The 13441-nt window shown below is 35.0% G+C and overlaps 1 protein-coding gene across 1 annotated transcript in view; it reads left to right on the top strand.

Moving 5' to 3' along the window:
- Positions 1-13441, top strand: part of LOC131028177 (alkaline ceramidase) — a 57537-nt gene that overhangs the window by 20509 nt on the left and 23587 nt on the right. Inside the window, exon 2 of the mRNA XM_057958415.2 lies at positions 3700-4058. Within this exon, the coding sequence (XP_057814398.1) occupies positions 3802-4058 (257 nt within the window). The 5' untranslated portion in view covers positions 3700-3801. The remainder of the gene's footprint in view (positions 1-3699; positions 4059-13441) is intronic.

Here is a 13441-nt window from a genome sequence, read left to right on the forward strand (position 1 = left end):
CACCCATTTGCAGCCAATGGGCTTCTTCCTTGGGAGAAGATCTGACAATACCCAAGTGTTGTTTTTCTAAAGACTATGTTGCTCAACTACCATAGCCTGTTCCCACTAAGGTACACCTTTAGCCTCTATATATGTCTGAGGCTTAGAAATACTATGAATGTTGGCCATAAGAGCAAAATTAATCGTGTTCTGCTTGCTCTTACCTCTATTTGATCTACCCTCAATGAGCTCATCATCATGAAGATCTCCAATGGTCTTGGCCCACCACTTAGGCCGGAGAGTAGAAGTACCAACATCTGCTGCAAGATGAAGAAGATTACCTGGAATATCTGGAGCAAGCTCATTTGGATGTGGATCCTCATTTGGATGTGGATCTGAATGGTCCCGAGGGAATTCGGGTGGTGCAATGTCATGCCCAGGAGATCCCACAACTGTAGAGTCAATGTGCATGGATAGAGGTCTTTTCATCCATCTTGATAGAAAATAGCATATTCTTCAGAAAGAAAGCTCGGCTCTTGTCGGACGTTTCATGAAGATCCTTTGAGAGTTCCCAAATCTCTTTTGCTGTTTTACTTGAAGGCACGTGAGGGAGTTGGTCATCTGTGACTGATAACTTGATAAGCATGACAACCTCTCGATTGTGCTCATCAAATTTATCCTGTTTTGGACATGTTGTTGTAGGTCGAGTAGCTTTGCCCAAAATAATCTGATCAAGGCAACGATACTAAAAAATGGTAAGCATGAGTTGTTTCTAGGTGTTGTAGTTGCGGCCATTGAACTTTTGATTGTGTTCGAACATGATGTTGGTTAAAGACGCAATCACAAAAATCAAGGTTGAACGAGGTCAACCTGGTGAAGGCAAGAGACAGAAGAATCTGATTAAAAAATCAGAATAGAATTAGTTGTAAAATGAATCTAAAAACTTGGAGCGGAATTCGAGGCATGAATCCCAATGTGCGAATTTCAAGGTTTGCTTGAAAACCCAGAAATTGAATTTTTTTGCAAATTTATAAACTGAAATTATTCTGAAAAATAATAATCTGCAAAAAAATATTGATTGTTTTAAAAAAAAATCAAGAAATAACTTTACTGGATTCATAATTCTAGGAAACCCAAAAAACCCTGGGTCGTGACCGACAGAAACCCAGAAGTTCAAAACCTTAAATCTGAAAAAATCACGGACAAAAACGCGAAAGTTGCACGCTGTGGATGAAATTGCGATGGTTGGACGCGAAAAATGCGCGTTGTAAGGAGGGAAAAATCGCACACTTAGGCCAAAAAACTAGAGCTTTGAAAATCGCGAGAGAAAAAATGCGATTTCAATAAAAGACCGCCGTCGGAAAAATAAACCGTGGGTTTGAAACAATTGTGTTTCTCTTTTGTGATTTCAGGAAAAAAAATGTTGTTGATAAACAAAAAATCTTGGGCGCAAAAAAATCGCGGAAGAACATCGCCACCGTGTCAAAAAAACAAACAATAAGACACTGCAATCACCATGGGTAGAAATTGCGAAAATACACAAACCCCGACACACGACCCAGAAAACACTCGAACCAGAACATGAAATCCTAGTCAAATTTTGTGAAAAGTACACTCAAAATCGTGAATAAACCCTAGAACCTGCAAAAACACTACCCGTAACTTTTCCCCCTTGGCCTGCAAAAAAATTTTGCCCAAAAAAGAGACTTAAAAAAAACTTTCGAAATTTTTCACTAAAGAAACCTTTCGAAAATTTTAATTTTTATACTCTGATGCCATGAAAAATAATTGGATAGTTTATTCATCGATATACAACCGTATATATAGAGTTTACAAGACGATGTTCTATAAAAAGAACAAATCATTTAAGTGAATAACTAAAAAGCTAAACAACTTAAAATACTAAATAAAGCTTAAAAAGCTAAATAATAAAAAGCTAACTATGCGTCTTTAAAAAGCTAAAAAGCTAAATGACCATTAACAAAAGAATAAATATAACTAAGTAAAATATAATTAAATATTCTAATACATACCCGATGATACTTTCTATCACTTCTTGGAGGATGATGAATTTTCTACAACCACTAGGTCAAAACAATGTAGTTAGCCTGAAATCTTGTCACTCATCTAACATGTAAAATAATGTCTAGATTGCAATATAAAACTTATTAGCTTATCAAATAAAATCATATCACATGAAATTCTGAAAAATTTCGCCCAGAAAAGAGACTTCAAAAAAATGTCTTAAAACTTTCGAAATTTTTCACTAAAGAAACCTTTCGAAAATTTTAATTTTCATACTCAGATACCATGAAAAATAATTGGATAGTTTATTCATTGATATACAACAGTATATATAGAGTTTACAAGACAATGTTCTATAAAAAGAACAAATCATTCAAGTGAATAACTAAAAAGCTAAACAACTTAAAATACTATATAAAGCTTAAAAAGCTAAATAATAAATATCTAACTATGCGTCTTTAATAAAGAAGCAATAGTTTCACTTAACAAACTAAAAAGCTAAAAAGCTAAATGACCATTAACAAAAGAATAAATATAACTAAGTAAAATATAATTAAATATTCTAATACATACCCGATGATACTTTCTATCCCTTCTTGGAAGATGATGAATTTTGTACAACCACTAGGTCAAAACAATGTAGTTAGCCCGAAATCTTATCACTTATTCTAACATGTAAAATAATGTCTAGATTGCAATATAAAACTTTTTGACTTATCAAATAAAATCATATCACATATGAAATTCTGAACTACTGTTCAATTTTCATTAACTCAACATCTCATATTAATGCAATTTAAGCATAGCAAAGTATCAGTGAAAAGGAGGGACATGACAATTTCAATTCCCTTTTTATAAGGTAATTGGATACTTGATTATCCTTTTGAATTTGAAAGTATTGATTCAATCTGGCATAGGATTATGAAGATTAGAGGAGTTTGCCTTTGCAAAGATATTGTCTAATTTCCAGTTGTTACAGGATTCATTAATAATTGCATTTTTAATAGTCTTCATTATTACATGTTCATTGGGGCCTAGAGAGGTCAAGATAGTTCCCATCTGTATTACCTTTTGATTTCCGGATGATCAGTTTTTACCTTTTGATTATCATTTGAGAGTATTGCTTCAATCTGACATAGGATTATGAAGATGAGAGGAGCTTTGCCTTTGCAAAGATATTGTCCAATTTCTAGTTCTAACAGGATCCATTAATAATTGCATTTATAATAGTGTTCATTATTACATGTTTCATTAGTGCCTAGAGGGGTTGAGATGGTTCCCATAAGTTTTAAATTTTGTTTTTTGGATGATACTTCAGTTCAGTGGCCTTCATTATTACATGTTTGCCACAATGGAATTCTTGGCTTGTGATGTCTTTGCAAAACATCTTGTAGACTGCGATTCATTTAATTCATGTTACTATTAGTTGTTAATTACTCATGCTTTCTATGGAAAGGCCCTTTCAATTTCAATGCAACAGTATTGGATTTTCCTATTTTTTTGAAGACAATTCTTGGATAGGATGCGGGTTAAATTACTAAATTAATATTTAAATTCTGTTTTTGAGGTATTTTAAAATTGTTTTGCTTTCTCAACTTTGGAACTGTGTCATGTGCATTTTGTAAAGCGACTTTTTTATTAGGCATTGTATCTGTTTGCCTGGCATTTATAATGGATCCATTTTAACTATTGCAGGTATATGGTTGTGGAAGAAACTTTGGCAGAATTCATGATGTCTAGAACTGATAGGTTTATTTTTCTTTGATGTTTGGCCTGTGGGAGATATACTTCTAAAGAATGTCGAATCAAAGGGTGGATAGCTTTTGGGGCCCAGTAACATCCACCACAGAATGGTGTGAGAAGAACTATGCTGTTTCATCATATATTGCTGAATTTTACAACACTATATCCAACATTCCAGGCATTATTCTGGCATTTATTGGTCTTATCAACTCCTTAAGGCAAAGGTTTGAAAAGAGATTCAGTATCCTCCATTTATCCAATATGGCGCTTGCCATTGGCAGCATGCTTTTTCATGCCACATTGCAACATGTGTAAGTATTTTTGTGATGATGCATTAAATGGAATTACTGTCTGAATACATTGAATTGTTTACTCCTGCTGCTTGATGCAATTTAATTAAAAGCTAATGCTATGCCTTCTACGAATTGGATTCTTCTGGATGTTTATGTTTGACTATTATAAGCCACCATATTATCCAAAGCAATTGTTGAAGATGGGTGAGATACATACCTCATCATTGTATATCCTTTTTTTAAAAATATATTTAATTTTTATTTAGTAAATATAAGAGATACCTATTGGTATCATTCAGCAAAACATCACATTTTGCCTTCTTGAAAAACTTGATGGATGCAAAAATAATTACAAATGCTGTTTGTTTGACAAAATGTACTCTATAAATGAAAAGCTGACAAAGGATTTATGGAAGGCACATGCAACATATTACCCTCATGAACCTTTTACATTTTTGAGGGAGTAAATTTTTAATTTTCTGTATTCTGATTAACATTGTTAAATATGACTGAAAGCTTTTTGAGAGCAGATGCATGGAAAAAACAACTGCGAGGCTTGACATTAGCATTATTGAATATAGCATGATATTAGCATTATTGAATATAGCATGATTTCTCTCTATCCATGTATGCCAATGGACAACTCTTAGCAATATCTTCCACAATTAATTGTTGATTTTCCTTTGCATTCAAAAGGATATTTATCAGACCAAGCTGACACAAACTTGGAAACATGATAGCAAATTGGGGATATCAATTCTGAATCCCATCATCTGCCACACTCTATTTAAAAAATGTCTAGAAAACTCACATTAGATTCACAGGTGATCGGTGTCTTCACTATCCTTCTTACACAGATTATAGCGTGAAGGTCCATAATTATCCCACTTGCTCAGGTTCTTAGTAGTCAAATGGCTTTATGGAAGAGTTCACACAAACAAATCAATTTTAGGAAGAGTGTTGACAGCTGAAAGCTTCCCCCAGTAATTTACAGATTTCTTTAGATCTCTCAACAGTTCTCTCTCTCTCTCTCACTCATATCTTATCTTGACATTCCTTTCATTCAACAAATTTAAAAAGGTTTCGTGTTGTGCTTTCAGCTCCCCTTCATTATAATTCCAATCCTCCAAGATTTTCATGATATAACCGCCTAAGAAACCAGGAAGGTTGCCTCACTTGAAAAATTCAGCCACTTTACAGCCACTTTGATCAAGCATAAGCAAGGTTGGTTGATGTCCATTTGGAGTAGCTTCAGCTATATGGGTGCAACAATTCCAACAATGAGGAGTTTGCCATGATGTTTGGGGATGATGACTAGACCATCAAGACATTATTATCATATTGAAATTTTGAATTTAAAAATATATTAATATTCAACATGTATAATGCCTTGTGTTTAGTAGTTTATAGTTTCAATTGCTATTTATATTTTTGTATATTTAAATTTTCAAGTACTATATTGTATTTGCTTCACCAACTCCCCACTATTCCTAAATTTGGGTCCCCCATCCTCCCATTCTAAACTATTGTGGAAATATGGTCGAAATGATCTTCTCACACAACACAAAATACAAATGAAAATAATGCTGCAATGTTTTCTAGAGGTTATCAAAGGAAAAGGAAAATAAACATTTACCACCACATTAGAAATCAGGACTCAAATCATTTTTCTGTCCTTACATAAATACAACAGGAAGCTGATGTAATGGACACTCCTGAGACAAATACCCTCAAGAAAAGCCATATAGACACACAAGTAAAATAAAGGATCAGTATTGACCACATTTAACTTGCTTCTCATCCATAGCAACACTCCGAAAATGTCAAATAGACTGAAGGGCAACAAAAACAAAAATGTAAAGTTATTTCAATTTCAATTAAAGAACAAGTTATGAACTATGTATGCTATATATGGATATGAGGAATTATGTCAATGTCTAATAATTCTGATTTTATCTGCAGGTCTGAAGGAGAGAGATCATTTAATATTTTCTATGTCTTCTCCAAATGAATTCAATTGGCATATATATCATTTTGGCAACCGGTCAATTGGTGTATCGACCGGTCATGCCTTTTAGGCATGACCGATCAATGCACCTATTGATCGGTGCCTTTACAATTATACCATTAACACAATGCTGATTATCGGTTCAAAATCCTCGATAGCATATTGTAATATCATAATATAATGACTGATCAATATAATGAATCGGTTCATATAAACACCGATGATTCAAGGTGCACGATGTATATAATCCAATCGGTGCATTTGTTAACCAATGTTAATGCCAAATGAAGCGGTGTATTCATTAAACCTGATAACCAATATGCCCGATATAATTAAGCCCGATAACAGATGTGAATCGGTGCCAATGGTTATGCACCCGATAGCAAGTATGTATCGGCGAATTTAACCCGATAACTTATAGCATTTAATATGGTATCGGGTTAATACCCTGATAGCATATTAATGCCAATTAACAATTGACATTAATATGCTATCGGGTTGTTAGCCCGATAGCATAATGATAAGCAATGTTTGTACAATCCGATAATCATATGCAATATAAATCAGACATGAAACATGTAGATAAATAACAGAAGCAAGGAAGGTTAGGAAGATCTCATCTTGCATAAGCTACCATGCATTAACAAAAAATGTGTAAACTATTACTTTAATTTCAAATGTTCACTTCTTAGGATGAAAATTAAAATGGAGAAAACTACTAATGGATCCCTTGGATGAATAATTTGGATTGAATAGTACTAAAGATACAAGCACAAAAGAACCTGATGGATATTCAAATCCAATTCCAAATTCATCAGAAGCCCAATCTAGACAGACATATCAAACTTGGAATGAAGAGGATTCCCCCTTGCTGATGTGATTCTTCTAATGGGATATAGATCAACTTGGGAGCAAGAGGATTCCCCTATGCTTATGCAAATCTTCTAGTGGAATATAAGGGGAATAGATGCTCTCAATAAGAATCTCTATCTCCAGAAAAAGGCTATACATGATAAGTAGGGCACAGTTCTTCTCTACAGAACATCTAATTCTAGCAATAAGTAGATGTGGTATGTGCTACAACAATATCAAGTAGGATCATGATATAGTGGGATTTTGCTAGTCGTGCTTATTCCTTACATTGTTCGTCTCCTTTGGGATTAATTGCCCTAATCTTCTTTGTTTGAATATCAATCTAAAATAGTCAAATAGGAAATATGTAAATCTCACTTACGAGAAAAATAGAATCAAATACTTGCATCAAATTGGAGAAGGCTTAAATGCTATAAATCACTTTGGAACCATTCTAACAAATAACTTTGACATGGCAAAAACAAAGTCGATACTCTGAACTCTCCCATTTGGATACATGTATTCGTGTATTAGATATTGGATATGGATACGATACTCCTAGATATGACATGGAAATTTTATAAAGAGGCATTTGTATATAAGCCTATATGTAGTTGTATGACAAGTCTTGCACAAATGTCTATGATGGGTCCTCAACTACCCAAGTGAGACATCTATTGCATTTTCACACCCCGTCACCTACAGGGAATGTGGGGACAAGTTGGAAATGTTCCCCAACAATTACTGATTTGCGAAAAGAAATGACAAATGTCCCTAGGATGACATTTTTCATGGGATGCCACTCATCCTTGATCTAAAAATTTGGGTCAAACCAATAATGTCATCCTACTAGTAGCTTGTGATATAGATGACACACACTTATGATAGTCACAATTTTGCCCAAATTCAATTGAAGTATGCTATTGACATGTCTATTACCCAATATTTGGCAACCACAAGCCGCACCAACAATTCTTGATTTAAGATTCAAGCAAATCTTGGTTTCAGCCAAAGAGAGTGATCAACAATGTAAAGGAAACTGCTATTTTAGCGAACCATTGATTTTTAAATCATTAGTTGTGCTCCCTGTAACTAGGAAATCTCAAAACTCTATTGAAATAAACTCCATATGCTTGACATCTATGCATTGTTAAAAATAGAGTATAAATCATTTTGAAGTGTCATTTATATAAACTTGAAATTCAAGTCCAGTACATTGGACAAAACATTTTCATTTATAGTGTGTTTTCAAATTAAGTTTACCTCAGGTTTAACTGAAGTTAGATAAAATGATAGCAGAGGTAGAATACATATAGTGTTCAACATGTACAATTTAATATATATATATATATATATATATATATATATATATATATATAGATGTCATCCCCATGGGATTAGTCTCGCCCCAGCTTGCCCCTTCCTGACCCCAACTTGGTGGTAAGGCCAAGGTAAGGCGGGTTGGGTGCTGGGCTGGGTTGCGGGGATTCCATTGGCGCAACAAAAAAAAGGTTAATATATTCATACATTTACTATGAAAGTAATGAAATTATGGTAATTTATGTGTTGACTTGTGAAATCTCAATTCAACTCTAAACTATTTTATTAAAGTTTGTAAAGTATATGATGAATGCCTTATCAATGTTATCATATGAATATTTGCCTTATCAATGTTATCATATGAATATTTGAAATTTCCTATATTTGAAATTTTTTTCTATCTTTTTTCAAATAGTCTTCCCTTAAACAATGGCCTTCCAAACTATTTGTAAAATGTGCCTGTTTCCCCTATTGTCACATTCTCTAAAACTTGTTGCAACATAGGTCTTTGATGATGATGTAGTCATGATATCTGCCTGTTTTTAGTGACAATGACATCCAAGAGGTTTGCTGGTAAAAAAAAGACTTTTACTTAGCTGCAATGTTGACGGAGTTGCTTTATAGATATCTCATGCAAAGAAGTTCTCTTGCGCAGGTTTGTAGATCTAAATCTTAGAGACAATCATTGCTCAAAACAGAGGATTAGGTTCCATCGGCTATATTATAGTGTATTGAACATATGAAAATACATAATAAAAAATATTCTTAATAAACACAGCCCTTTTCTATGAGTCACATTGGGAACTCATCAAAGGCAATGAAATAGGCTCATTGAAGAAGTCAGGTAAAATAAGCAAATGCATAGAGTAATCAATGACACTAACTTGGTACTCATGCCAGAAAAATGTTAAACTGAAGAATTGAGCTAATGTATGTTCATTCTGCAACATGGCTTGCAAAAATATGTTCAAAGTCATAGCTTATATGCTGAAGTCTCTTCTTCTAAGAATTGTCATTGAATCACAAAATGTGATCATCGAGGAAGGCAAATCATAGACAATATCATAGGTGTCCAAGCAATCCTTCATCATCTCAAATCTCATTAAAGAAGTGGAGTAATGATCAACTTGGACATCTCTAAGGTTTTTGATTGGTACAGCTGGGTTTTGATTTGGCTGATTTTAAAACCTGTGGAGTTAAATAACCTTGTCATGCAATTGATACACTGTTATGTCACCACTGCTTCCTTCTCAGCCTCCATCAGTGGTATCTTGGGCAAACTATTCAATTCTATCATGGGTCTTAGACTTCTTAGCACCTACCTACACATCATTATGAGTGATTCATTTGTTTGGCTACTTGCTGGCGCAAAAAAAGGGATAAATATATGGTTTTCTAGCTAGTGAGAGAGGACACGCAATTCAAAAATTTTCACAAATTTTCAGTTCCCTGATGAGATGTTATATATGTTAATGCATGGTAGCTATGGTAAGATAAATGATTGAATGAGAGATAAATGAAGTCTCTCATTCAATCATTTATCTTATCGATTATACTATTAAGAAAACTTCAAGCTATTTTATTTGATAATCATTCCTCATTTATATCAATATCGATAATCATATTATGGCATGGCACATTGGTGATAAACGATAGTTATCAGGTTAACCATCTATCCCGATCTATATTGGATGTGTTCCCAGCAAATGAAATAAGATTATCGAGTTGCTATTGGGTGGCATAGTATGCACCGTTTAACATATACAACCTTTAGTTAGTGATCGGTGTCAGTTAACATAGACACCGATTACTATCGGTTAATATGCCACGCCAAACAACGCCGTTAATACCAATTGGTATATATATTATGTTATGTGAACCCCGATTAATATCGGGCTGGTAAATAATCAAAACACCGGTTGTTAACATATGCAAAGGGGTGCGATCAAGTAGTGTCTTGATCGGTCATGTCTATAAGACATGACCGGTCAAGGCACTGCTTGATCCTCCCCTCTCATATATATATATATCATTTGGTATTTGTGAAGAGGATATTGAAATCGATAAATACTCCTCATAGATAATACATAGATATAAAGAATAAAATTAGAATACATCTTGCATACATGGTATCAGAGCTATAGTTAATCAAACCTGAGGCTGTTCAATTTTACGTAAAATTCAAATCAAGCATATATTCAACATCTCAATCCTATCAATGGCTAGCTCTATCAGATTTGAAGACAGACTCGGAGGAGGTGATGACTTCTCCACATGGAAATTCAGAATTCAAATGAATCTAAAAGAAAATAAAGTCGAACCATTTGTAAAGACTGAAACTGAAGAACTTGAGACTGAACCTGACAAAGCAATTTGGAGAGAAGGAAATGATAAGGCTATCAAAATCATTGTTGATGGGGTAAGGAACAACATCATGCCCATTATAAGGAAACATCAAACAACCTTCAACATGTTCAAAGCACTTGAAGACGCTTTTGAGATATCTAATGCCAGTAGAACCTTGGCTCTAAAAAGAGAACTAAATCACATAGCCATGATAAAAGGAGAATTAGTCAATGCCTACTTCATGCAAATATCTGCCCTAATGGATGAACTGGCAACCCTTGGATATGAGATCCAAAACAAAGAATTAACCCTCATTGCTCTAGATGGGTTGCCTAGCATATGGGAAACATTCGTCCAAGGCATCAGTGCAAGGGATAACTTCCCAAAATTCGATAGGCTAAAGGCTGATTGTCTCCAAGAGGAATCAAGGTAAAATAAGAAAGGGATCAAACATAAGAATATAGATGAAGATCTTCAAGTTCTTAATACGAACTCAAATAAGAAAGGCAAGCAGAAGCAATTCAGGAAGAGAAAAGGTCATCACGGCAAGAACTCCTTCAAAAAGGACCTCTCTCAGATTCAGTGTTACAAATGTGACAAATTTGGGCACTATGTTGCCAAATGTCCAGAAAGAGCTAAACATGCCACATTTGCCAAAACAGGAAGATCCAAAAGAGAAGAGGACTCTATTCAACACTCACAAATCAAGCATCAAATAAAGTGAACTCCTGGGTGATCGACAGTGGCTCATCCAGACACATCACAGGATTCAGAGAAGTACTCGACTCAATGAAAGAGGAAAATGATGAGGAAGTAACTATCGGAGATGACTCTACACACCCTGTCAAAGGAGCTAGAACCTGCACCATCAAACTAAAGTCGGGTGTATCATTACAACTTAGAGGAGTGCTATATGTTCCAGACATCAAGATAAATCTAGTCTCAATATCAGCATTGGAGGACAATGGATACAAAGTAACCTTCATGGACAACAAAGTATTGGCTTGGCCAAAGAACTCATCCATCAAGAAAGCTAAAACAATTGGTCAAAGACAAGGCTATTTGTATGAGCTATGTACAGAGCCCAACTTAGCCCTAATTCATGAGACCACAGATGCCAATGAAATCTGGCATAGAAGACTAGGCCACCTAAACTTTAGAGCTTTATCATCAATGGGAGACCTTGTCACAGGTCTACCTAAGTTAAAGCAATATCATTCAGGGGCATGCACAAGATGTGCCCTAGGTAAAAATACTAAGGGTGCTTTTCAGAATAGTACTAGGAAAACAAGTAAAATTTTAGAGTTAGTTCATTCTGATGTATGTGGACCTATGTCCTTGTTGTAATAACCCACCATGTTTGACCCAACAAAATTTGACCATTCTTTTTTTTTTTAATTTAGTCATTTGTGTTTGATTCAATCGCATACTCTGGGCATCCATCCATTAGGATTAGGCATTCATCCATCCGGGATGAGCATCTAACCATACGGGTTAGGCATCCGTCCATACGGGGCAGGAGGTTTCATCTATCCAATACGGGATAGGTATCTACCCATACGGGGTAGGCATCTATCCAATTAGGATAGGGGGTGCTCTGGCTAGAGACTTAGACTCATCGGGACCATTCGGGTCCTGAGCCACTCACTAAGTATCACACTCTTCTAATAGGAGTGCACCGAGGTCGCCGTCTTTAGGAGTAATTAAATAACATAATACAAGTTTGAATTCCGCCTCGGAATTTGGCTTAAAGCCTTGGGAAGTCAAGCGAATCCATACGAGATTCCTTCCGAGTATGCATTGAATTGCTTTTTCTTTTTCATTATACTTCTCTTTGAAATTAGGATTCTACTCAATCCTTCTTCTTACCAAACCTAGACCCCACCCACGAACGCCTGAGTACTAGGGACAACTCCATCCCAAGACTGCCTACATACCCGTTTCGGCACGGGATCAAGGCGTAAAGTATGTAGTTCTATTTTCTACTCTATGGTTTGATGTAAATTGATTTGTGGGTATGCAACCCTTTCTAGGGTCAATGTCCCAGACAGTTTCTCTGTGGTTGCTACCCATGGTGGTAGCACTTAAGCAAAGGCTCAAGATGGCCTATTGCTTGTGGCCTAAACAACTAGATCTTAATACCTATCATAAGCGTCATCCTTGACCAATTGTCAATTGCCAACAATTCTTCGAGACTAAATTTCATAAAAGCATTTCACTCAATCATCCCTATAGGAGTTTACTATGGTTTAACTCAGCGGATGAAAGATCATTTTAGAATTATCTTATTAGATTATCGATCCAAGGGGGATTACCCGCCCCTTGGATTTTAACTTCCAAGTGTCCCTTATTACTCCTCGACGATTTATAGGGACGATGCCATAGACGTCGTTGATGCAGCTTTATTAGGCGTTAAGTGCAGTAGTTCAACATGACGACATTACCCGTAAGCGTGACCCAGAGGCACTGTATATACTGAACGCTGCTAGGTTTTGGTTTCCATCTTCCTTTATTTAGTTTTCTAACTAAGAGCTATGAAAAACATCATACTTGAAAACAATTACGAATTGAACGTGTATAATTTAATTAATTGAAATAACTACTTGATGAACCACGTAGAATACAAACCATAACTAAATTATTTATTATTCAAAACTTGAAATATAACTTGAATAAAAATGACAATCATGAAACTTGCATATTAATAATTAAATGTGTAACTTGCATGGAGATGAAAACGCCAATAAATGTAATTAATGTATAAGTAATTTGCATGGTATGAGAATAGTGTAACTTGCGTGCAAGATTAAGCATTGCATGATTCCTATCACGGGAATAATTAATTATGGTCACAGGTTCCAAAAATAGCGATTAG

Source organism: Cryptomeria japonica, chromosome 5 (assembly GCF_030272615.1).
Source record: "Cryptomeria japonica chromosome 5, Sugi_1.0, whole genome shotgun sequence".
NCBI classification, from domain to species: Eukaryota; Viridiplantae; Streptophyta; class Pinopsida; order Cupressales; family Cupressaceae; genus Cryptomeria; species Cryptomeria japonica.